The sequence below is a fragment of the Muntiacus reevesi genome, chromosome 4, assembly GCF_963930625.1.
Source record: "Muntiacus reevesi chromosome 4, mMunRee1.1, whole genome shotgun sequence".
In the NCBI taxonomy this organism is placed as follows: domain Eukaryota; kingdom Metazoa; phylum Chordata; class Mammalia; order Artiodactyla; family Cervidae; genus Muntiacus; species Muntiacus reevesi.
The window spans coordinates 23,435,238-23,458,829 of record NC_089252.1 but is presented as its reverse complement, the minus strand read 5'-3'; the positions used below and the strand labels follow the sequence as shown (position 1 = coordinate 23,458,829).

General features: G+C 41.4%; 1 protein-coding gene across 1 annotated transcript in view; it reads right to left on the bottom strand.

Moving 5' to 3' along the window:
• KLHL14 (kelch like family member 14) overlaps positions 1 to 23,592 on the bottom strand; it is a 107,771-nt gene that overhangs the window by 16,520 nt on the left and 67,659 nt on the right. Inside the window, exon 3 of the mRNA XM_065932389.1 lies at positions 5,885 to 5,974. Coding sequence (XP_065788461.1) covers positions 5,885 to 5,974 — 90 coding nt within the window. The remainder of the gene's footprint in view (positions 1 to 5,884; positions 5,975 to 23,592) is intronic.

The window sequence follows — 23,592 nt, the reverse complement described above, 5'->3', positions numbered from 1 at the left end:
AAGCAAGAAATACAAGCAAAAGAGTGTGTTACAGTTTTTTTGTACCATTTGAGATGATAATCACCTAAAATACTTGAGGTCTTAACTCTAAAAGTCTGTTTTTTGTTAATATATGTGGAACTAACCATTGAGATATATGTACTAAAATTCACTGCAGGAGGGCACTCACACAGACATGTATACACCATACAATTATTATTATTTTTTTATTTTTATTTTTTACCACACAATTATTAATTGCACAAACACACACTGAGCACCCAATATGTGTCTTATGCATTCTAGGTCCTGGGACCATGTTGGTAAACAAAAAGGACAAAGTTCCAGCCCTTACAAGGAAATAAATACAAACGTGTAAACTTGTAAATTCATCAAGTGAAGATGAATGTTATAAAGAAAAATGAAGCGGGGATTGATAAAGGGAAACACAATTTCAGTACTATGGGCACCTGTTCACAGGTACATTCTGAAAGTCATGCAAATATCTGCAGAATTAGAGTCTCAGACAGTAGGGAAGGTGAGCGTAACCTCTCCCTGGGCTGGCCATGGGTTCGAAACCAGCAAGGCTGCTGGGGCTGCTTGGACAGAAGTCAGAAGGATAAGAAGGTCTGGCCACAGTGTGCCTTGTGGACTGACGCTGATTTTGATTTTTGTCTTTTCTGCTAAGGACAATAGGAAGTCACTGGGAGGTTTTGAGCCAACGAGGAACACAGCCTCACTTCTCTCTTACCGTCACCTCTCTGGCTGTTGTGTAACAGACAGATTATAGAAGGGTTGCTCTGGAAGTGGGGGGCCTGTCAGGATGCCATCACAACAGTCAAGGCCAGAGCTGGCTTGAATGAAGGTGGAGGCAAGATATGGCCATGTTTGGGATCTACTGTTTGGGCACAGTCAATTCAATTTTCTGATAGACTGAGCACTGGTGTAAGAAAAAGTGAATAGTGAATAATTAAAGATGACTGCCAGAATTTTAGCCATCGTAACTGGTCAGAGGGGCTTCTCTGGTGGCTCAGTGGTAAAGAATCTGCCTGCCGATGCAGGAGACGTGGGTTCGATCGCTGACCTGGGACTATCCCTTGGGGAAGGAAATGGTAACCAACTCCAGTATTCTTGCCTGGGAAATCCCATGGACAGAAGAGCCTGGGGGGCTGTAGCCCATGGGTTTGCAAAAGAGTTGGATGTCACTTAGCAACTAAAACATCAACAATAACAACAACAACTGGTTGGAAGGCCATGCAGTTTGCTGAGCTGGGGAAGACCAGGCAGGAATACTGGAGGGCTAGGGAGAGAAGCCATGAATTTTGTTTTGGACTTAATCTGCAGAATCCTATGGGATCTCAAAGTGAAAGTGGCTCATAGGCCACTGGCTAAATGAGAATGAGTCCTTGTTTAAAATCATAGAACAGAATGAAAATCTTTAGTGAGTGGGTATGGAAATGGAAGCTAAAGAGTCCTGGAAATGAGCTCTGGGGGAGAAGAAGAAAAATCAGCAAAGGAAAGGAACTGTCAGAAGTAGGAAGGAAAGTGTGGTGGGAGTTTGGAAGCCACGTCAGATACAGGAATAGCAATGGAGAACTGACCATAGGATTTGGAAACGCGGTGACCAGGACAAACCTTGTTTACACAGCAGACAGGAGGGGATGAAAGCCTGAGTGGGGACTCCTCAGCAGAGACTAAGATGTAAGAAAGCAGAAGAAAGAGGATAGGCAAAGCTTTTAGGGCTTTTGGCATAAAAAGATGATGAAGATTATACCTGGAAGATGCAGCATTAAGAGAAATTTCCATTTGGTTGTTGGTTATGGTTTTAAAATCAGAAGTACTCCAAAGTCCTTGAGAAGGCAAAAGGGAATGAGCAATAGACTTTAGGTTGAGCAGAAATAATAATAGGAGGCATTGAGGCTGCTGTGCTGTGTTAAGTCGTGTCCGACTCTTTGCAACTTCATGATCACCAAGCTCCTCTGTCCATGGTGTTATCCAAGCTAGAACACTGGAGTGGGTTGGCCTTTCCTTCTCCAGGGGATCTTCCCAACTCAGGGATTGAACCCAGGTCTCCCACATTGCAGGCTGATTCTTTACCGTCTGAGCCACCAGGGAAGCCCAATAAGAGGGACATATTTATCTAAAATATATGGGTAGTAGGACTTCTCTGGTGGTCCCATGGTTAAGACTCGCTTTCCAATGCAGGGGGTGGGGGGGTCGATCCCTGGTCGGGGAGCTGGGATCCCACATGACTTGAGGACAAAGAACCAAGACATAAAACAGAAGCAGTATTGTAACAAATCCAATAAAGCCTTTTGAGATAGTTCACTGACTCAATGGACGTGGGTTTGGGTGGATTCTGGGAGTTGGTGATGGACAGGGAGGCCTGGTGTGCTGCCGTTCATGGGGTTGCAAAGAGTCAGACATGACTGAGTGACTGAAATGAACTGAACTGACATCCAAAAATCTAAAAAAAAAAAAAAAAAATCTGGGTAGCAATGGATTTGGTAGTAGCAAGACGAAGATTTTACTGTTTGATGTTTCTGTTCTCATTGGACTATGAAGCAAGGCTATCAGCTGAGAGTGAGGAGGGAGGTTTTGGAGAAAGAAGTATCAGAGGAAAGAGAAGGTGTGAAATAATTAACTCAGAGGGTGGAAGAGCGTATTGACCAGGGAAATTTAGTAGTGTTGGCTAGTAGCCAGCATGGCTGTATGATTTTCTATGTCTCCATTTAGTTGCTCAAGGGGAGGAGAGAGATGGAAAGAGTTGGGTTGAACTTCATCAGGCAAGAATAATAGGAGAGATGGACACAAGGGCTGCAGGTTTGTGCACTAATGTGACTATCAGGATGGGCATACAAGCTCAGTGAGGAGGGAAGTATGGGCATGAGGAGCTTCCCTGGTGGCTCAGATGGTAAAGAATCTGCCTGCAATGCAGGAGACCTGGGTTCGATCCCTAGGTCAGGAAGATCCCCTGGAGAAGGGAATGGCTACCCACTCGAGTATTCTTGCCTGGAGAATTCCATGGACAGAGGAGCCTGGAGGGCTACAGTTCATGCGGTCACAAAGAGTTGGACATGACTGAAGTGATTTAGCAGGTATGGGCATGAAGGGATGACGGGCAATGAAAAAGTAGTAGATTAGAGTGAAGGAGGTGGCATTTTCGTGATAATAGTGGGGAACTGCTACATACAAGGGCAGCAGGAAGTAAAATCTGAAGACACCCTTTAAAGTGGTGAGTTTAAAGCATGCAAGAGTGAATAAAGAAGTAGAAAAGCTACCTGCCTCCAATACTATGAAGCATAGGGGCAAAGGTAGGGAACAGAACACAGTCCCCATTGGAGAGAGTGGCTGGGATAACAGTCCTCTCAGAGAATAGTCAGACTTTGATTAGAAAAGAAGTTGAAAGGACATTTAGAGGAGAGTTTAAGGATTATAGGGATATTGTTGATGTGCAATCATGAGTTCCAAGGATTGCATGGGAGGGTTTGGATTGCCTGGTTGGGTGGTAAATCAAGTTTTACTTGGTAATTACAAAAAGAGTTGGGGATTACAGAAAGAGCTGAGTGCCAGAAGTAAGTATGACCCCAAAGACTTGGATTTCACAAAGGGAGGCTCCAACTCAGGGAAGGATTATATCTGGAGTTGGTTTATAATCAAGTTTTTGTAGAATTTACAATCATTTCCCTGTAGAAAATGTCATTCTTGATAGTCACGTTCGAAGATTAATTCCCCAATATATCCAAAGATGAATGTTTTTAAGAGGAATGTAGAACACACTCACCACGAATAAGAATGTTTCTCTGTGATGCTTTGTTTAGAATTTCCATTTGGAGGAAGACATGTGCCTCCTTTCGGCAATGGGGCATAGTGCCTGCACACGCTGAGCACACGCTGAGTAGAAATCGGCACTCGCCTTTGCTTATCGGTGGTAATGGTAGTGACTGTCACTCAGAGAAAAGGCTAAGCTAACCACTCATGTGATTTTGATGGGAACTGAAGAAAGAGTTTTCAGAGGCAAAGCCGGTAATATGGAAAAAAGGCTAGGATGAAGGATGAGGAGATAAAAGGAAGAAAGATGTTCTGAAGTTGGCAAGGATGTGCAGAGGGGATAATAAATCTTAGAAGGAATGAATGAGGTAGAGTGAGGAATGTGAGATAAAATGAAGACAGTTATTTCCTCCTTGTGCCTTTCACTGACCCTACTTAAGACACCTGAGGGGGTGGCCACAGGCAATAGAATTCTGGATTACTCTTCACTTCTTTAGTTTCTTCTCATCTTTTCCATTTTCTTGTAACTCTTCCACTTCTCTCTCTTTTTTTCTTATGATGTCCGATCACCGGACATGATTGTTGTCTATCACTTGAGCAATAGATAAAGTGGAGCAAGGAGTGGCAGTTTTTAGCCAGTGGTAGAGAGAAAGGAAGGAGAAAGGAAAGGAAATCTCCCATGGGCAGTTTTTCTGGGGGAGTTAATATCGGTAAGTGACAAATGTAAATTGGTTCTCTGTAAGTTGGGGCACGACAGAATATAGGCATTTATGTTAGAATATAACAAAGCAGTCTATCACTAATGTCATTAGTAACAAGACTTTCCAGCCTTCTCTTGTCATGTGTTAATTTTCATCTGGCTTTCAAAAAACAATTCTGCACATTCTTTCTTAGCTAAACCTCCTGGCTGTGCACTCTGTCCTCTTAGAAACGTTCCACTCTGTTCAAATCACTTCCAGGGAAGAAGAGGTTAAACAGGAGAGTTCACAGTGGATTGTATATCTACCAGGGTTTGTTTGTTTGTTAGTTTTTGGTAACATATGGAATCTGTCATTGCAAAGAGAAGTTAGAGAAGACATAATAAATAACATTTTTGTTCCTGATCCAAATCTGTTTCTCCCCAAAGCCCAGAAACTGTCTTTCTAACACTGAAAGATATAAGCCAACAAGGCCGATCTTGAGAAAGACTGTCCCTTTCTCTTCAAAGAAATATTCTTGGAGGGTAGCCTGGGCTGTTTTCCTTTAAGGTTTTCTAGAATGAACAGATGTAACAATTTTCTATAATTTGCCTTGGTGCAGATGCTGGAAGAGAACATTCACCATAAAATATATGCAGTATATGTAATTTCAGCTGGCTGTTCTGGGGCTTTAAAGTAAAAATGTGTACCTGCAAGCTGTTTTATGGTTTCTCAGTCATAATGATCTCTGTTACAGAGAAGGCTACAACAGCAACCCCTCCTTCACATGCAAGGTTTCCAAAAATATCTTGATACTTTTGCGTGTTCTGCAAGGCGCAGCAAGGCACAGTGTTCTCCCCCTATTGGGCTTGGGAAGGGTATTCAAATGTTTAGTTTCTCTTTTTGACACAATTACGAAGTGATTGCATCAACAGGGAAGATGGTGGATAATCTGAGGATGAAGCCCTTGCAAAAGATGCTGTAGCCCAAATAGGCTTTAAGTAATAAAGGCTGCAGAGGAACTTCAGCTAAGGTTACCTACAGCACGGTGGCAGATGATGTTTATTTATTGAAACTGTGTGTATTATCCTGATAAAATGGGAGAAAAGTGGTGGAGAAGGTGGTGAGAATTCTTCATGGCTGCTGCTTGCTACCTGCCTCCAGGGAGTCTGAGCTTATGCTGGGGGCACCCCTCAGGGGATGGATAAGGAGAGGGGCTGGGCGTCACGGTGAAGCCAAATCCCCAGATAGTCCATGAGTGAACGCACTGCTGGGTACCGTCCTCTGCCAGCTCAACGGTTGACCCTCCCTCCAATTGTCAGCCCCCATCACCGACTACTTCATTTGTCCCTGCTGCACAGAAATATGTTTTCCACGGTAATTACGAGATGGATTGCCACCGGTGCCTCTCATCACGTACTTGTTGAGCGTCTACTACTGAGTGGTTCAATAGTTACCATTAGGGTTCCATTGGTCCTCTCCGCCCAACACAAACAGGAAGTTTTCCACCTCCACGACGCAGTGATGGGCACTGTTGTAGGGCATGACTAGAATTGAGAAGGAAAAACAAAGGACATATGAAAATTTTCATCTTAGGACTTGATACCCTGGTTCACAAGTTATGTGCTCTCACCAAAATGCACAAACATTAGACTAAGTCAGAAGGAAGAAGCGCAGACAGACAGCAGAGCGGGGCACCCCCCAATCCACAGGGCTCAGCAGTGTGTTTCCAGGAATTGCCAACCCCACCCCTTTGGATGAATTTTGCATAATATTATTCCGCAGATCAGTCAAGAACAACGTGTCGGGCTGCTTTCGATTCTTAAGTTCTCCTCACCTGCCTGATGACGGGGATCGCAGTCTAAAACCATGAATGACACTCCCAAATGGTCAGGGCTGGGGGTGCCGTCTTGGAAGAAATCCCCCAGCATCCACTCAGAGCCATTAAGCTGCTCTGCCCAAACTTGGCTTGCTGGCAATCTTTCCACAAACAGACTCAGGGTGCTTGGCTGTTTTCTATTCCACAGCAATGAGCAAGCTGAATTTCCATACAGTTTTAAGTTTTTAAATTAAGGTCCTGCTGATTTAATGCCTTCTCCAAATGTATACGCTTAATTTCCTGTACAATGTCATTAGCAGCACAATCACACATTTTCTATCTATCTGCTTAAGAGCTCTTCTGGAACAAAGATAAAAACTGTCAGGGACGTCACAAATATCCATTCCCCTCGTCTTGCCCTGCTCTGCCCCTAACGCGGTGCCTGTGAAGAGGGGGATGTGGTTAAGAAAACCCACCAAAGCCAGGTTGCCCTGGATCTGTTCTCACGCACACGTTCATTGGGGAGACACACACGACCGGAATAGGACACCCCTGTTAGCCCGTATGTGCAGTGCCGTGTTTGTCTCTGCTATTATTACATCTCATGGTGAATGTAAACGTACGCGGCATTAGCTGTCACACCACGGGCAGTGTGGTTTGGGCCCAGTGACACCAGTAGGAAAAATGATGTCCTTGTTCAGCTCATCATATGGGCACCTTAAATCTAGGTGAGGACAAATGGGGAGGTGATATGCATGTTCAGCCAGGGAACTTATTGCTTGACACGGATCAACAGAGCACTTAAGAAACCAGTGCAGTGGGAAATCAATATGAGTCAGGGCCAGCTCGTGCTCTGTACTCTTCTGCCAGTGGTGAGAGAAAGATAGGGAGACAGACAGAGAGAGAGAGAAAGGGAGACAGAGAGAGAGAGAGCGAGACAGAGAGAGAGAGAGATGGAGGGAGAGAGATAGAGAGACACACAGAGAGAGACAGAGAATGAGCCTATCTTATAACCCAGTTTATCTGAGATGATTCATATCTCTCATTTCACTTTGTTTCTAATATCTTCTATTTTTCTTAGAATGTACTTATGCTGGCTAAGATATGTAAACAAAAATAAGAAGAAACCGGCAGAGCTCTGAATCCTTATGACACAGCTCCAGAAAGAGCAAATCAGATAGCTTAAGCCTCTCATTAAAGGATTTTAGGAGTTTTTCATTATTTTTATTAGGTATTCACTTTTACTGTGAATATTCACTGTTTCTGAACTAACAGCCACAAGGGAGATGGCATTGGTATGGAAATCCTGGATTTCTGGGATCGAGTGAAAATTGGGAAAATTGGGTGTGCCCTGGATTTTCGTGGCCCGTGAATTAAGTCAGGTGATTTAGGGAGTTGTCTAGGGAATGTCTTTGTGCCCCTCAACCTTCAGTTGTCTCTTTGGAAAACGCCTTCAACCACATAGCTCCTGCAGGTTTCACTTCTCAGAGTCCACTGGGGCAAAGTATATGCTGAGTTTGTGGAGCAACTACAGTTGGGTGACTGATTATACACTGAACACCTTTTTTTCTTTTCTTAAATTAATTCATCATTGTTTGCATTATGATGCTGGTTCCAAAATACCAAGCACAAAACTATGCTACTCATATATTATGTACACTGTGGGTATTGTGAACAAGCTGGTACTACTCTGGTTTATCATAATGTCATCTGGTCAGAGCAAACTCAGCACAGACTGTTTCACCTGGGTGCATCTACTCATATGAAACCTAACTGTAAGAAGAGAGGCCACTGGGAACTCCCTGGTGGTTCAGTGATTAAGACTCCGCACCCCCAATGCAGGGGATCTGGGTTTGATCTGTGGTTAGGGAACTAGATCCCATATGCTTGCATGTTGCAACTAAGACCCTGAGCAGCCAAGGGGGAAAAAAAAAACTGACTATAACCAATTTACTTTATGACTACCACTCTTCCAATATTTATTTTAAATTTTTGGTCAATTCAATGCCCACATTTTATAAATAATAAAAATTGTATTATATTCTTTTTAACTGGAAGTCCAGCTTCATATTAATAATAAAGCACAGACTCTGAAAATAGAACAATAGTTGTGTTTTGTTCTTGTCATTTACTTGCTCCCATTCAGGCAGAAATTAAGTGAAGGAAATAATACATGATTTATTCTTAAGCTTCTTTCTCATTTGATTGCCCCTATTGTTAAGCTTTGTGCAAACAAATGAAATTATTGCACTAAACTATTGAAACCTTCCAAATAAGAGAAGACAAGGTCTTTGAAATGCTCATATAAAGGCCACTTGAAGATATTCTCATTTATCTACCCATTTTTTAAAGCCTTGTTTTAAAACCTTGCATGCTATATTTCTTGGCTCTTTCAGCATCTTCATTCCTGAATTATTGTTGTGAATCAAGAAACTATACATACATACAGAAAATCCTTTGAGATGATTATGAATGTAAAACACTCCAAATCTATTAGAAAAATGTTGCTATGAAATCAATGTTTGAGTTTTGCAGAAGATCTCATTGCTTTGACTTCTGATTAAGCCCGAAGGAAAGCAAAATAAAGAAAGCAGTGAGCAAGACAAAACATCTGTTTAAAATGATATCGGGTATGGCAATTATTGATTATCTTAAATAACAAGAAAGACGTGCCCACTTCCTTCCACATTTCTCTAGGGGTGGACACTTGCCTCGCCCTGCCAAGCAGGTATCATAAGAGAAGTTTGTACTCCCTGTTCATATAAGCCCGGTGTGAGTTTTTAGCGTGTCAGTCAGTGAGTTAGAGGGAAAGGGTAAAGAGAAGCTAATCAGGATGAAATGAGATTAAAGGCTGTCTAATTTTACAGCGACTGTGATCCATCAGCCACTGTGAAAGTGACAGTGGAAATGAATGATGGAGACAGACAGGTGGGGCTGTACATTTCACTGATTTATCCTCAAATGCACTGGGCCTTATTTTATTGAGTGAACATGACCGCATTTATCATTACTGTCATCTAAACCCACTTCCCTCCATTTAAAAAGGTCACTTTACTCAAAGGGAGTAGGAGAGAGGCACTTTCAAATCAGATTTAAAATCTAGTAACACGTGTTTATAAGGCCCTTTGTGAGAAGTCTCAACTTCATTAAACAAACTCAAAATGCTATAAGGAAAGAGAAAAACAGCCAGAAAACTGAAAAAGAAGAAATCTCTGGTCATCTGAGGGGTTCATTCAGTCTCTAAATGTGCAGTTTGTGTCATTTTTGCTTTCTCACTCCAAACCCCTGCTATTCTATTCTAGTCTGGGAAATTTTATAAACCATTTGAATTTAATATTTTTAATTAAGAAAGTAGGAAGCAGATGATTCTATAAAATAAACTTGGAGAGAATATTAAGTCAGACTATTTACTCTGCAGAATGACTGATCATCATACACTGAATAGATGTTAGTCATTGTTACAAGTTGAATCCTTGCTGCAATTCACTTACATACCTGTTCATTGTTATCTCATAATTTTAAGGCCATAAAAATCTCAGTAACACAAATTCTTTTACCCTTTTCTGTACAGTGCAATGAAATGTCCTGGGATGTTATTCACAGAATTAGTCTTTGTGGATGTGAAAATGAAGAGTCAAACTCTCAAGAGTATTTTGAGTTACTTTTCACAGCAGGAACCACCATTAACCAAACATTTGCTATGTACCAGGCATTGTGCGGGTTCTCTATACGTATATGTAAATATAATTATATTTATATATTTGTGTGTGTCTGTGCTCAGTTGTGTCCGACTCCGCAACTCCATGGACTGTAGACCACCAGACTCCTCTGCCCACAGGATTTTTCTGGCAAGATTACTGGAGTGGGTTGCCATTTCCTCCTCTGGAGATCTTCCCAACCCAGGGATTGAACCCACATCTCCTGCATTGACAAGCAGATTCTTTACCACTAAGCCACTGGGGAAGTCAATATTTATATATAGTTACCTATGTTATATTTCTGAAAACATAACAAAACTTATGTTTTGTTATTACTGGTTCCTATTCAGGTAGAAATTACATGAAGGAAATAATACATATTATAATACAAGATAAAATATAAGACATGATAAAATATATATTTTATTTGCCTATAGCTTTCATTTAATATGGCTAACTACAAGGGTAGCATTAGTGATTCACTTTATTTCTGTAAGAAATACTGAGGCCTTGAGAGGTTAAGTCACTTGTTGAAGGTCAGACTCAGCTAATGAATGGCAGAGATAGAATCCAAACACAGGGCTATCTGGATCCCAACCCACGCTCTCATCCATTTCACTCTACTGATTTTCAATAGGTATGTTCATCCAACCAGCAAGTAATTACCGAGTACCTGTGTGTTCAATGATGGTGTTCCTGAAAGTTCTGTATAATTTTTTGGTATTGAATCGTATTTTAAATATTTATTCTTTTCGTATTTAAAAAGATCCTTAATTAAAGCAAGTTGACACTCCTTTACATTTATTCCCTATAAATCCACATATTCAGAGTGGATTTTTCTGAAAGTAAGATACATGTAATTGACGAAGCCAGAAAAACACTGACCGAATCAGTCAGGCAAGGATGGAGACAGTCTATTGGCAGAGGGTTTTTATCTTTTGAACAAGAAGGGCATATTTCAACCTTGCAAGAAGATTCAAAGTACCTTGGGCCCAGAGACCCTTTTCCTGGCATATAAAATGTACAGGGGTCTTCTTGCCTTTATGAAGATCTTAATCTGCTAGAGATCCACATCTCTGTTTCCTCTCATATTTTATATCTAAGGAACATAAACCTCTTCCAACAGTAGGTATCCTTTGCAACCGCAGATTTGCATGAACATCCAAACAAAAGACTGCAGAGGGCTATGCCAAGTTTATGGGATGACTAAAGACGTGGTTATTGAATGTTTATCATTTCAAGTAACATTTATGAGTGCTTTGATTTCCTTTTGGCCTCAAATACATAAACTTGCAAAACCGTCAAATATGACATAATTTTTGGAAAAAGTAATTACTGCCCATGTTTTGTAAAAGTATATAGTCTTGTAAAAAATAATGATCTGCAGGAAGAATAAGTTTTTCTCAAATCCCTCTCAACCTTTCAGTTCCCTATTGCAGAGGCCAGCCCTGTTGTTTTCTTGGATTTTTCTTCCAGAGAAGTTATATATATGGGTTATTTTCTTTAATACAATTGAGATAGCATTCTATGGGCATACTATTCAGTACTTTGCTTTTTTTGCACTTAAATATATTCATTTATTAATTCCCCACCAATCAAATATCTGTTTGGCTGCTACCTTATGCCAGGAAATGCTCTACTTGGGGAAGTCATGACAAACAGTATCAAGGACTATTGTAGTCAGGGAAAGCATATAACAAACATGGACACAAATAAACAGGCACTTCTATTTCAAAAGATAAGTGCATTGAATAAAAGTGGGTTTCCCTGGTGGCTCAGATGGTAAATAATCTGCTGCAAATGCTGGAGATGAGGGTTCTATCCCTGGGTTGGGAAGATCCCCTGGAGGAGGAAATGGCAACCCACTCCAGTGTTCTTGCCTGGGAAACCCTACAGACAGAGGAGCCTGGCGGGCTACAGTCCATGGGGTCGCAAAAGAGTCAGACAGGACCTAGCGACTAAACAACAACAACAACAATGAAGAAAAATAAAGCGGGGTCCGAGGAGAGAAAGGGAGAGAGTGAGGAATTTTGGTAGTGGTCAGGGGGGCTCTTTCTGAGCAGATGACTTTTGAGCAGAGGCCTGACAGAATGCGCAAGGCAGCCACATGGAGTGGGTGCAGGTATAGATGCAGGAATAACGAATACAGGGCCCTTGGAGGCACAGGTGTGGAGTATAGCAAGTATAGCAAGAAGACCAAGGACAGAGGATCTGAGAAAAGGTCTGGGAGGGAGACCGAGGCCAGATCTGTGCAACGGGGCGGCCTCGGTCAGAGGATAACCCCTGGATGGCCTACCATCCCATTCTTCTCAAGAGCCAGACCGTGCTCCATCTGAGGGGTATCCTGGGATGCGTTCCATCCCCTTCTGAGTCACTCACTCAACGAATACTTACTAAACACTTATTATGTGTAGGTTCTTCTCTGGTTGCTGATAATATAGCAACGTATGAAGCTGACAGTGTCCCCGCTCTCTGAAGCTGACAGGGTCCTCCTCTTCTCTGACAGGAACAGAAGAATCTACACAAATACATGCTGGGATGCACAGGAACACAGCCAGGTGAGAATGGATGATGTAAGAGGAAAGCTAAAGGGACCAAGTGTTAGAAAGTGAGTGCCTGGCCGTGGCTCTACCTGGGGTCATCAGGGAAGGCCACTCTGGGGACTGTCACTGAAGGTGAATTTTGAAGGGTGAGAAGGGGTCATTGTGAGAAATCTAAGGGGAAGGGGTCCAGGCAGAGATTCTAGAGCATGAAAGAGCTGGATGTACTTGAGTAACCTTGAGAAAGCCTCTGTGTCTAAAAACTCCAAGGGTGAGGGCCAGAGAGGCTTGGGAGATGTCAGGGGCAGGCAGAGGCGGGGTATGTGGGTCTTTACAAGCCAGATAAGTGGTGTTGATTTTATTTTTAGCATGATGGAAAGTCACTGGAGAGATTTTAGCAGCAGCAGGACGTTATCTATGTTTTAAAAACATTGCTCTGGCTCTTATGGTGTTGTGGGAGTGAACAAGGAAAAAGAAGATGAGGCAGGATGCTCCTTCTGTGGTCCAGGTAAGAGAAGATGGAGGCTGGATGAGGGAGGGGTGAGCGGGCTGGAGAGTAGGGGCATGGTGAAGTTTGCCACTATTATTACAAGCAGTTCTTTGCTGAATGTCCATGTGGGTACACAACACACATACGAAGGGTTTATCTGTAGGATTAATTCTTCCAAGTGAAATTTCTGAGCCAAAGGATGGGTGTCTTACGTGTTGATGGATGTCATTATATGGTACCCCTTTTAACATCTGTACCTTTGCCAACATGGTAGGTGAACAATTGCTGTCTAGTTAAAATTTAAATTTCCATTTGTTTAGATATGAAAGAGCATTTTCCATATATTTCAAATCCATTTGTATTTTATACATTTCTCTGTTGGTTTTCGATTTCTTGATATCATAAGTTGCCTCTAAATATGTGGTTTCTATTCTTAAAGTGTTCTATTCTATGGAAATATCTATACTGGCAAAATAAATGATATTTTGGAAGCATGGTGTTGCTAGAATATATATTTGTGCAATATTTACTCCTTGAAGCAAATTCACAGGGCAGTTGCATGCTGTTGTAAAACAAATATAACCTGAAAGAAAGATGCCTCATTTTAATGATATTGAATGAGTATTTCTTGCCACGAGATTGTAGAATTTTTTTTTTTACATTTGCTTAATTTTTATAGTAAGTATAGTTAAGAAACATGAATGTTTTAAAATTTACTACTTTAATCCTACCATCCTGTGTTTCTGCAAAGATCTGGCTAAGTTGCTGGAGACAGAATCAGAAACACAGTCAAATATCTTACATTACATGGAGCACGTGCTTGATGCATATTATTGAATAAATAACACATGGAAAGGGCTCTGTTACTTTTTTCTGTTGTATTTGGACTGTATTATCCCTGCTTTATTGTTTAGTTTCTAAGTCGTGTCTGATTCTTTGCCACCCCATGGACTGCAGCCCGCTAAGCTCCTCTGTCCATGGGATTTCCCAAGCAAGAATACCGGCGCGGTTTGCCATTTCCTTCTTCAGGAGGTCTTCCTGATCCAGGGATCGAACCCACCTCTCCTGCACTGGCAGGTGGATTCTTTACCACTGAGCCCTAAAACCTACCAATAAATGGGCATGTTTTTGTGTATTGAGGGATGATTTAATTATGGATGGTCTGTCTGGAAAATTAAATCCTTTAGGAAATTGACATGGGCTGAATCCTGTGATGAGTTGGTGGAGGTTCTGAATTAACCCAAAGGTGGCCCACACTTTCTCCCTCACTCCCAATCTGTTCTGCACACAGAGTCGGGTTCCCATCGTCTCACTGGAAACAAACTTGTTGACGTGAGTTGAAGATATATAAATCTGAAAATAAGGGCCCAAGCGTGAGACCTTGGAGACTATGCGAGAACCAAGACAGTCGGTTTCTCTTTTATAACTCAAAAATGTATCTAAGGGAGAGTTTTCCTGAGTATTACTTTGTGACCCTCTCCTCTGTGCCACTGTTCTGAATGCATGACTTTATCCAATACTTGCCGAGTCATGAAATAGTATTATCAGAGACATGGATGGACCCAGAGTCTGTTAGACAGAGTGAAGTCAGAAAGAGAGAGAAAAAAAAAAATCATATATTAACACATATATGTGGAATCTAAAAAATGAAACAGATGAACTTATTTGCAAAACAGAAAGAGAAACAGATGTGGAGAATGAAGGTACGGACACAAAGAGGGGAAAGGGAGGCTGAGAGATTGGGAATTGGGAGACTGGGGTTGACATATACACCACTGATATTATAGATAAAATAGATCACTAATGAGAACCTACTGTACCATACAGGGAGCTCTACTCAAAGCTTGTGGTGACCGATGGGGAGGAAATCCAAAAAAGAGGGAATATATGTATACATAGAGCCAGTTCACTTCACTGTACAGTAGGAACTAACATAACACTGTCAGGCAATTATACTCCAATAAAAATTAATCTAAAAAAATAAAATAATTAAAAAAAAAGTCTTTTGTGTGTCACTCAGACCTGTGAGCTCCTTGAAGCTAGACTGTGTCACCTCTATAGCTTTATGGCCACCCCAGTATCCAGTACATGGGATAATACAGCCTCAAGCATTGCTAGAGCTTTTATGTCTATTGCATAAATTAGAAATATTAGTGAATCAACAAATGCTAGTAGCATAAATGTGTGAATACTATGAGAGAATGTGGCAATTACTTCTTTGGCAGGTGTAAAAAAAATGTATGAATGCCAGAAGATGTGAAGGAGGGAGGAAGTGAAAGAATTAAAAGGAAGAAAAGGAGAAAGACACATGTCTTAGATCAGGATTTTACGTTGTCTAGGAGGATGTCGCCCTATACCCAATACACATGTTAAACAAAGGAAGTGACATATTTCTTTAGGAACTATCATAAGCCTAACTGTGCCAAGGTCAAAGGTTTTTCAATAAATCTTTGTTGATTTACAGTTTTAGTTCTGAGTGCTTAAATTGAGGGAAGTGCTAATAACCAGCGAGACTGAGGAGTCTGAAAAAAATCAGGCTTCTCTTAGCTATTCAACCAAAACTTACTTCTCAAATTATGACTCTATCATTACAGTATTAGCTACTGTATTTTGAATAGTTCTTGATATGTTAGTTAGAATTTAGAATAGTTTTATTTTCACTTTTGGAAAGTAAAACATCTTTGGGAATGAACTCTGCGTGCATGCGTGTGCAGCCACTCACTTGTGTTTGACTCTTTGCACAAGCCCATGGACTATAGCCCGCCAGGCTCCTGTATCCATGGGATTTCCCAGGCAAGAATACTGGACTGGGTTGCCATTTCCTCCTGCAGGGGATCTTCCCGACCCAGGGATCAAACCCGAGTCTCCTATGTCTTCTGCATTGGCAGGCCTACTCTTTACCATTGAGCCGCCTGCAAAGACCTGGGAATGAGCACTGCAATATCTTCAAAATGTTAGTTTCCACCCCCTTGTATTTTTAAAGTGTGTTTTCAGAGGCATGCTGATGAAACATGCTAGTGCTTTGATGTTTCCCTTTTCCTAAGTGTCAGTAAGTGTCTTCCTGATTTTGTCTTTCTGGAGGTCTGAGAAATTGCACTTTTCATTGGTCTACACCCAAAAAGCCTCATTAAAAATACAGTCAACTCTATAAATGAATTAAAGCCATAGAGCATCTTATATTATTTAAACTTGTGCAAATACTTGACAAAGGTCAAAGGAGCCAGGGCTATTTACTGTGGATGATATGGCAACAGGACAGCAAAAATGATTGTGCAACAGCTTAAATTCTCTTGGGTGATGGCTCTATTGTTGTTCCAAGTTATTGATGGCAAGACGAAGGAAATGGATACGGTACCTATAATGAGAATTTGTAAGGAAGTATTTTCTGATGTGGATCACACACCCTCATTATTGGAAAGTGAACTCTGGTGGTTCACCATAAAACGTAGGAGACAGCAGCTCATTCGTTCACTTATTTAATTCAAAAATACGTATTGAGGAATTAGTTACTGTGCTACACTCTGGGATGCCATTCCTGTATTTCAGAGCTCACAGTGCAGAGAAAAAGAGAATGTGTAAATAGAGAAGTAAGATATACCGTGTTCTAGGAGAAGAGCAATGGAAGAAGTGGGATGGAAATAACCATAACCTCAGGGAGAAAGTGAGACTTCAGAAAAATCATAAAACCAAGGCTGTTCAGGTAAATTATTTCCTTCCCTTTCTGTGCAAAGCAGCACTTTCTAGGTCAGTGTCTGGCAGACAGTTGTTGTTCAATAAATGACAGCTTTGTGTTAAACAAATAAAAGACCTATCTCAGGCCATCGATGCAAGAGTTTCTAAAAGTGGTTCCTAAGCTGGGTCCTGGTGGTGGTATGATTTTGTGCACATACATACATTTTGCCGATATATACACAATGACATGGAAGACTATTAGTGAGTAGGGATTTTTTTAAACAGAGTGGTTGTGGAACCACTGGGCATTTTTCATCCACAGAAGAACAGAATTCTCCTATCCAGCTCCCCAAAGACAAAGCAAAGGCTGGTGGAAGTACTTTGGGCCAGGTGTTTCTGTGTCTCCTAGGGATTTCTGGGGACAAGGAGAAGTCTGAAGATACAAAGCTGGCAGAAGCCGTCAGTGCTCGGAGTGTTGAGGAAGACAGTGGGGGCAGGAGTAGCTTGTATTTCTGGATTTGGTGGAAAAAATAGCACCCAGTACCTCCCTGTGGGCTGCACTGTGGGCCTGCTTGGCTAGAACTGCCATGAAAGGTTTCCCAACCAAGAAGATTAATTGCTGGTTCAAGGTGACCCTAACAGAAGCCATGAGGTGGAAATGGGATGCCTTCAACAGGTTCAGAACTGGGACTTCCCTGGAGGTCCACTGGTTAAGACTCTGCACCTCCAACATAGGGGGATGGGTTCCATCCCTGGTCAGGGAAATAAGATCCTGCATGCTACGTGGCATAGCCAGAAAGTAATAATAATCATAATAAAAGAAGAATAAATAAAAGTTTTTTAAATTAAAAAAATTAAAAAACAAGAAAGAGGTATACACAGTGTTTATAAAGATAGCTCATGGGAAAACAAGGTCAGTTTTGCAGCAGTTACCTCTTGAAAGTCAGGTTTTAAAAACACCAGACAAATAAGAGCTTTCCTCTGTCTTCCCCCACCTCTGGCTCTATCTCTGGTTGAACCAGACTACTTGCCTGTTGATTTCCATCCAAGGGTGAGTCAGTCTTTCTCACCTTCAACCTCAGTGTGCAGGAAAGATTTAACACAGCAGGCCTGAAACCGCTATCCTTGGAAAAGTCTGGCCTTTCTTAGAAAGGTTGGACTTCGACTAATGTTAGGAAGCTTAGATTTCAAGGGCAGTTCACTACCTTAGCTAAGAGTGGCTGTCTGTGCCCAAATTGTACAAACAATGAGATTTATGCTGTTTTTCTTCTGGGAGTATGGAATTTTGGTATGTGTTAGGCATATGTCTACCTGACCACCCCCCCAGTAAAAGCTTTGGGCACTCAGCCTCTAATGAGCTTCTCCAGTAGACGTTTCACAGGTATTGTCATGATTGTATGCTGGAAAGAATGGGTGCAACTCGTGTGTCTCCACTGCGAAAAGCCTGGTTTCCTCTGGACTTTGCCCCATGCATCCTTTCTTATTGCTGATTCTGCCTTCTATTTCCCCCCTGTAATAACTCATAGCTGTGAGTATGACTATATGCTGATTCTGTTAGTCCTCCCAATAAATCACTGAACTTGGGGGCCCACAGGAGACAGAGAAACTTCAAGTGTATTTAGAGAACAAGGTTTTGATTGACTATCCCAAGACACCTGGGGTTGCTTTAAGAACTTTTCCTGTAGCTACAGGGAGAGATGAGACATCCAATACAGAGGTTTTAAAAAATCAGTGGTTGGGGAAAAAAGTTGTTTTTGGTTAGCCCCATCTGTGAAGTTCTCTCAATAAACTGTGGATCTGGGGTTGTATGACATGACTACTTCTGGGCTCTGGGGAAGTGTGGTCAGAATCAACATGCAAACCCAGCACGGTCTCATTTAGGCACTAGATTTATCAGAGCATTTTACATTATGGCCCTCTTTATTTTCTTGGGAAGTTTGCAATCGCTATATTATTTGAAACACTAATACAGACACATAGGAGACCATCTGTAAGGAGTACACAGTGGTTCAGGAGCTTTGTGGCAGAGAAATCCAGAGAAGGGAGAAGTCACTGGGGCCTGCCTCCATCAGGTAGTGATGCACCATCTTTAATCTCTCCCTAGCCATTCCATCCTTCTGCTGTGTTCACAGAGTGCTTTGCCTTATCTTAAAAAAAAAAAAAAAAGCCACAGAAAATGAATCCTTCTTTATCCTGCTGCTCCTTCCAGGCATCCTTAGAGCACCCCATCCCCTGGGCCATGAACACAGAGGTGGACGCAGTAAGTGACTGGTCAGTCTCAAGATGGCCCCGTGATCCAGCCAGGCCCCTCAGCGGGGATTTCACACTGGCTCTGACAAGAAGAAATCTTTCCTTTCTGGCCACAGATCCTGGAGTTGCTTGTGAAAATGGAGAAGCAAAGAAGCAAACCTGAGTGAGGAGAAATGAGAGGAGAACAGGAGCGGGGAAAAATGAGACCAAACTTTGACATTTGTTTCTGAGCTATCCATAAGGTCAGAGCTTCCCTCCTCTCCTGTTTAGGTGGTCTATAAATCCCTTTCCCCAGTGGCCTTTTAAAAAGCCTTCTTACAGTCTCCTTTACCCCTTTTGGTTTAACCTTCACAGGGCTCTCAGAATGACCCTTCAAAAACCCAAGTCAGATGATGACGTTTATTTCTGGTCAGTCTTTTCCTTACTTGCCATTGACCTCTGAATGAACTTCGAAGGTTTTGAAATGGCCTACCAGGACCATACGGCCAGGCTGTTGGCTGCCTTCCCAACCAACTTTTCCACCACTGTCTCCTTCCCCAGTGGAGATCCAGCCATCCTGATCTCCTTGGGAATTTCCCCTATGCCCCCAACACGTTCCTGATTGAGGACTTTGCTCTTGCTATTTGCTCTGCCTTATATGCTTTTCCTTCACGTATTCCCATGGCTCACTCCTTCACTTCATTCAGTGTCACTAGAAAGGGAGACCTTCCCTGACCTCCCCTGTCATTCACCACTCTTTTACCTTCTTGTAGTATTCTCAATAGCACTTGGAAATGCTTATCATTAGACAGATCTTTTGTTTATAAAGCATTTCCATACTAAGTATATTAGCTGCATAGACAGGCAACATACTAAAATGTTAGGCTCCTGGCTGCATGAATGTCTTGCTCACCACTGAATCCCTAGTACCTTGAAAAAATGTCTTGCATATAGAAAACACCTGATAAACATTTGTTAACTTGATGACAAATCATTAAGTTATATTGAATTGGATTTCTATAACTTGCAACCAATAATTTTAAATTTCAGATGAAGAAAGTAAAGCAATTTAGTTAAGGTAGACTAACAATGCAATAAGCATGTGACTTTAGCTCCTAGGTTTAATCTTGGAGACTTATGTGCAATCTGCCTTTTAAAATGGAAGGCAGTAAATTGTCATACAGATCTACGTTTGATATCATTTAACTGTGTGAGTTTAGAAGTCGTGGTTTTCTTCATCAGTAAGATGTGAATTATAATATCTACCTTATAGGGCTATTGTAAGAATTCAATTAAATTGGATAACTTACAGAATGCACCAGGCTCATTACAGACAAACTATAAAAGTTAGTTCTTTTATTGTCCCCTTTTCTTAGTTCTTCCTTCAAATATTCTTACATTGTTTAATTTTATGAAGGACAAAAAACTCCAAACAAGCAAAATTCCTTCACTTGTGATAACTAGTTGACAAATGAATGAAACTGTTAAAGCATGAACTTGATAGAGAATGGACTTTAAAACACAGTTTTGGTTTATTTGGGGTAGGAATGTATGGTCCCCAAAATATTCACATTGGACTGTGACTAGGATGAAGTGACACAGGTCCCCATATTATCAAGAGGTATGCTGATGATCCTTATGTGGTTTAAACTAGCTTAACATGTGTTCCATGAGGATAAGAGATTTCATTTAGTTTTAACCTAACATATATCACACATGGACATCACCAGATGGTCAATACTGAAATCAGATTGATTATATTCTTTGCATCCAAGGATGGAGAAGCTCTATACAATCAGCAAAAACAAGACCAGGAGCTGACTGTGGTTCAGATCATCAGATCCTTATTGCCAAATTCAGACTTAAATTGAAGAAAGTAGGGAAAACCACTAGGCCATTCAGATATGACCTAAATCAAATCTCTTATGATTATACAGTAGCAGTGACAAATAGATTCAAGGGATTAGATCTGATAGATAGAGTGCCTGAAGAACTATGGATGGAGATTTCTAACATTGTACAAGAGGCAGTGACCAAAACTATCCCCCCAAAAAAGAAATGCAAGAAGGCAAAGTGGTTGTCTGAGGAGGCCTTACAAATAGCTGAGAAAAGAAGAGAAGCGAAAGTCAAAGGAGAAAGGGAAAAGGAGAAAGGGAAAGACATACCTAACTGAACGCAGAGTTCCAGAGAAGAGCAAGGAGAGATAAGAAAGCCTTTTTAAGTGCACTGTGCAAAGAAATAGAGGAAAATAATAGAATGGGAAAGACTAAAGATCTCTTCAAGAAAATCAGAGCTCCCAAGGGAACATTTCATGCAAAGATGGGCACAATAAAGGACAGAAATGGCAAGATCCTAACAGAAGCAGAAGAGATGGAAAGAATACACAGAAGAACTGTACAAAAAAGTTCTTAATGACCCAGATAACCACGATGGTGTCACTCACCTAGAGACAGACATCCTGGAGTGTGAAGTCAAGTGTGCCTTAGGAAGCATTCCTAAGAGCAGAGCTAGTGGAGGTGATGGATTTCCAGCTAAACTATTTCAAATCCTAAAAGATGATGCTATGAAAGTGTTGCACTCAACATGCCAGCAAATTTGGAAAGCTCAGTAGTGGCCACATGACTGGAAAAGATCTGTTTTCATTCCACTCCCAAAGAAAGGCAACGCCAAAGAAGGTTCAAACTACCATACAGTTGTACTCATTTCACATGCTAGCAAGGTAATACTCAAAACCCTTCAAGCTAGGCTTCAGCATTACGTGACCGAGAACTTTCACATGTATAAGCTGGATTTAGAAAAGGCAGAGGAACCAGAGAAAAATTTCCAACATCATAGAAAAAGCAAGGGAATTCCAGAAAAACATCTATTTCTGCTTCATTGACCACGTTAAAGCTTTTGACTATGTGGATCACAAGAAACTGTGGAAAATTCTTAAACAGATGGGAATACCAGACCACTTTACCTGTCTCCTGAAAAACCTGTATGCAGATCAAGAAGCAACAGTTAGAAGTAGACATGGAAAAACGAACTGGTTCAAAACTGACAAAAGAGTACATCAAGGCTGTATATTGTCACCCTGTTTATTTAACTTATATACAAAGTACATCATGTGAAATGCTGGGCTGGATGAATCACAAGCTGGAATAAAGATAGCCAGGATAAATATCAACAACCTCAGATCTGTAGATGATACCACTCTGATGGCAGTCAGGGAAGAGGAACTATAGAGCCTCTTGGTGAGGGTGAAAAAGGAGAGTGAAAAAACCTGGCTTAAAACTCAATATTTGTAAACTAAGATTATGACATCCAGTCCCATCACTTCATGGCAAATAGATGGGAAAAAAGTGGAAACAGTAACAGATTTTATTTTCTTGGGCTCCAAAATCACTGTGGATGGTGACTGCAGCCATGAAATTAAAAGAGGCTTGCTCCTTGAAAGAAAAGCTATGACTAAACTAGACAGTGTATTAAAAAGCAGAGACATCACTTTGTTGACAAAGGTTCGTATAGTCAGAGCTATGGTTTTTCCAGTAGTCATGTAAGGATCTGAGCTGAGCACTGAAGAACTGATGCTTTCAAATTGTGGTGCTGGAGAAGACTCTTGAGAGTCCTCTGGACAGCAAGGAGATCAAACCAGTCAATCTGAAAGGAGATCAACCCTGAATATTCATTGGAAGGACTTATCCTGAAGCTAAAGCTCCATAATTTGGCCACCTGATGTGAAGAGTCAACTCGCTGGAAAAGACCCTGATGCTGGGAAAGATTGAAGGTAGGAGGAGGAGGGGGCGACCAAGGATGAGATGGTTAGATGGCATCATCGACAAATGGCCATGAGTTTGAGCAAACTCTGGAAGATATTAAAGGACAGGGAAGCCTGGCGTGCTGCAGTCCATTAGGGTGCAAAGAGTTGGACAGGACTTAATGACTGAACAACAAGATATATCAGACACCTACTGCGTGCTATGCATAAAACAGAGAAGAATGCAGTGGCTTATGTCCAATGGAGGAAAACTTTATGTCACATGAAAATATAATGCAAAGTAGAGTATAGGTAATGACATAAGTCCAAAGTACAGAGAAGGATGAGGCAAATGAAGAGTAATTTTTTTTAAGTTGTCTTGTAAAATAAGAGCTAAAAGGAGATTTGTGATGGGTCTTTGAAGGAAGGATGGGAAATGGAGCGATGCTGAGGAGCTCAGGGAATTCCAGTCAATGCCATCTGTGTGCAGAAAGGCATGGTGGCTGGGGAACTGTTAGGGAGCTTGGTTGGGTTAGAGTGTAAAGAAGGTTTGAGAAGCAATGGGATGTCAAGCTGGGAAAGTAGAGTGAGACAAGGTCATGGAGGTGCCTGAACACCAGAGAATCAACTACTCTCAGTAGAGAGGCTGTGAAGATTTCAGCAGGGGAGTAAAGCCTTAACCAAGTGAACAGGGAAGGGATCTTGTCCTTGGATCATGTTAACATTCTTTCATCACTGGGCATGTCCCTGCTAAAATAACAGTAAGTCCCTTACACTCGAACCTTCAAGTTGAGAGCTCTCAAAGATGCGAATGTGTATCTGGTTCCAGCAAGGAACCAGATGTTGATGTTGTGCCATCAACATCAGGCATGAGGGAAATTGCAGCTTGTCTCCATCTCTTACTGCTGATAATCTTTCAGCTCTACCATCACCTGCCTCCTCTAATTGCTCTCATCAGTAATTTTTTTTGCCTGTTCA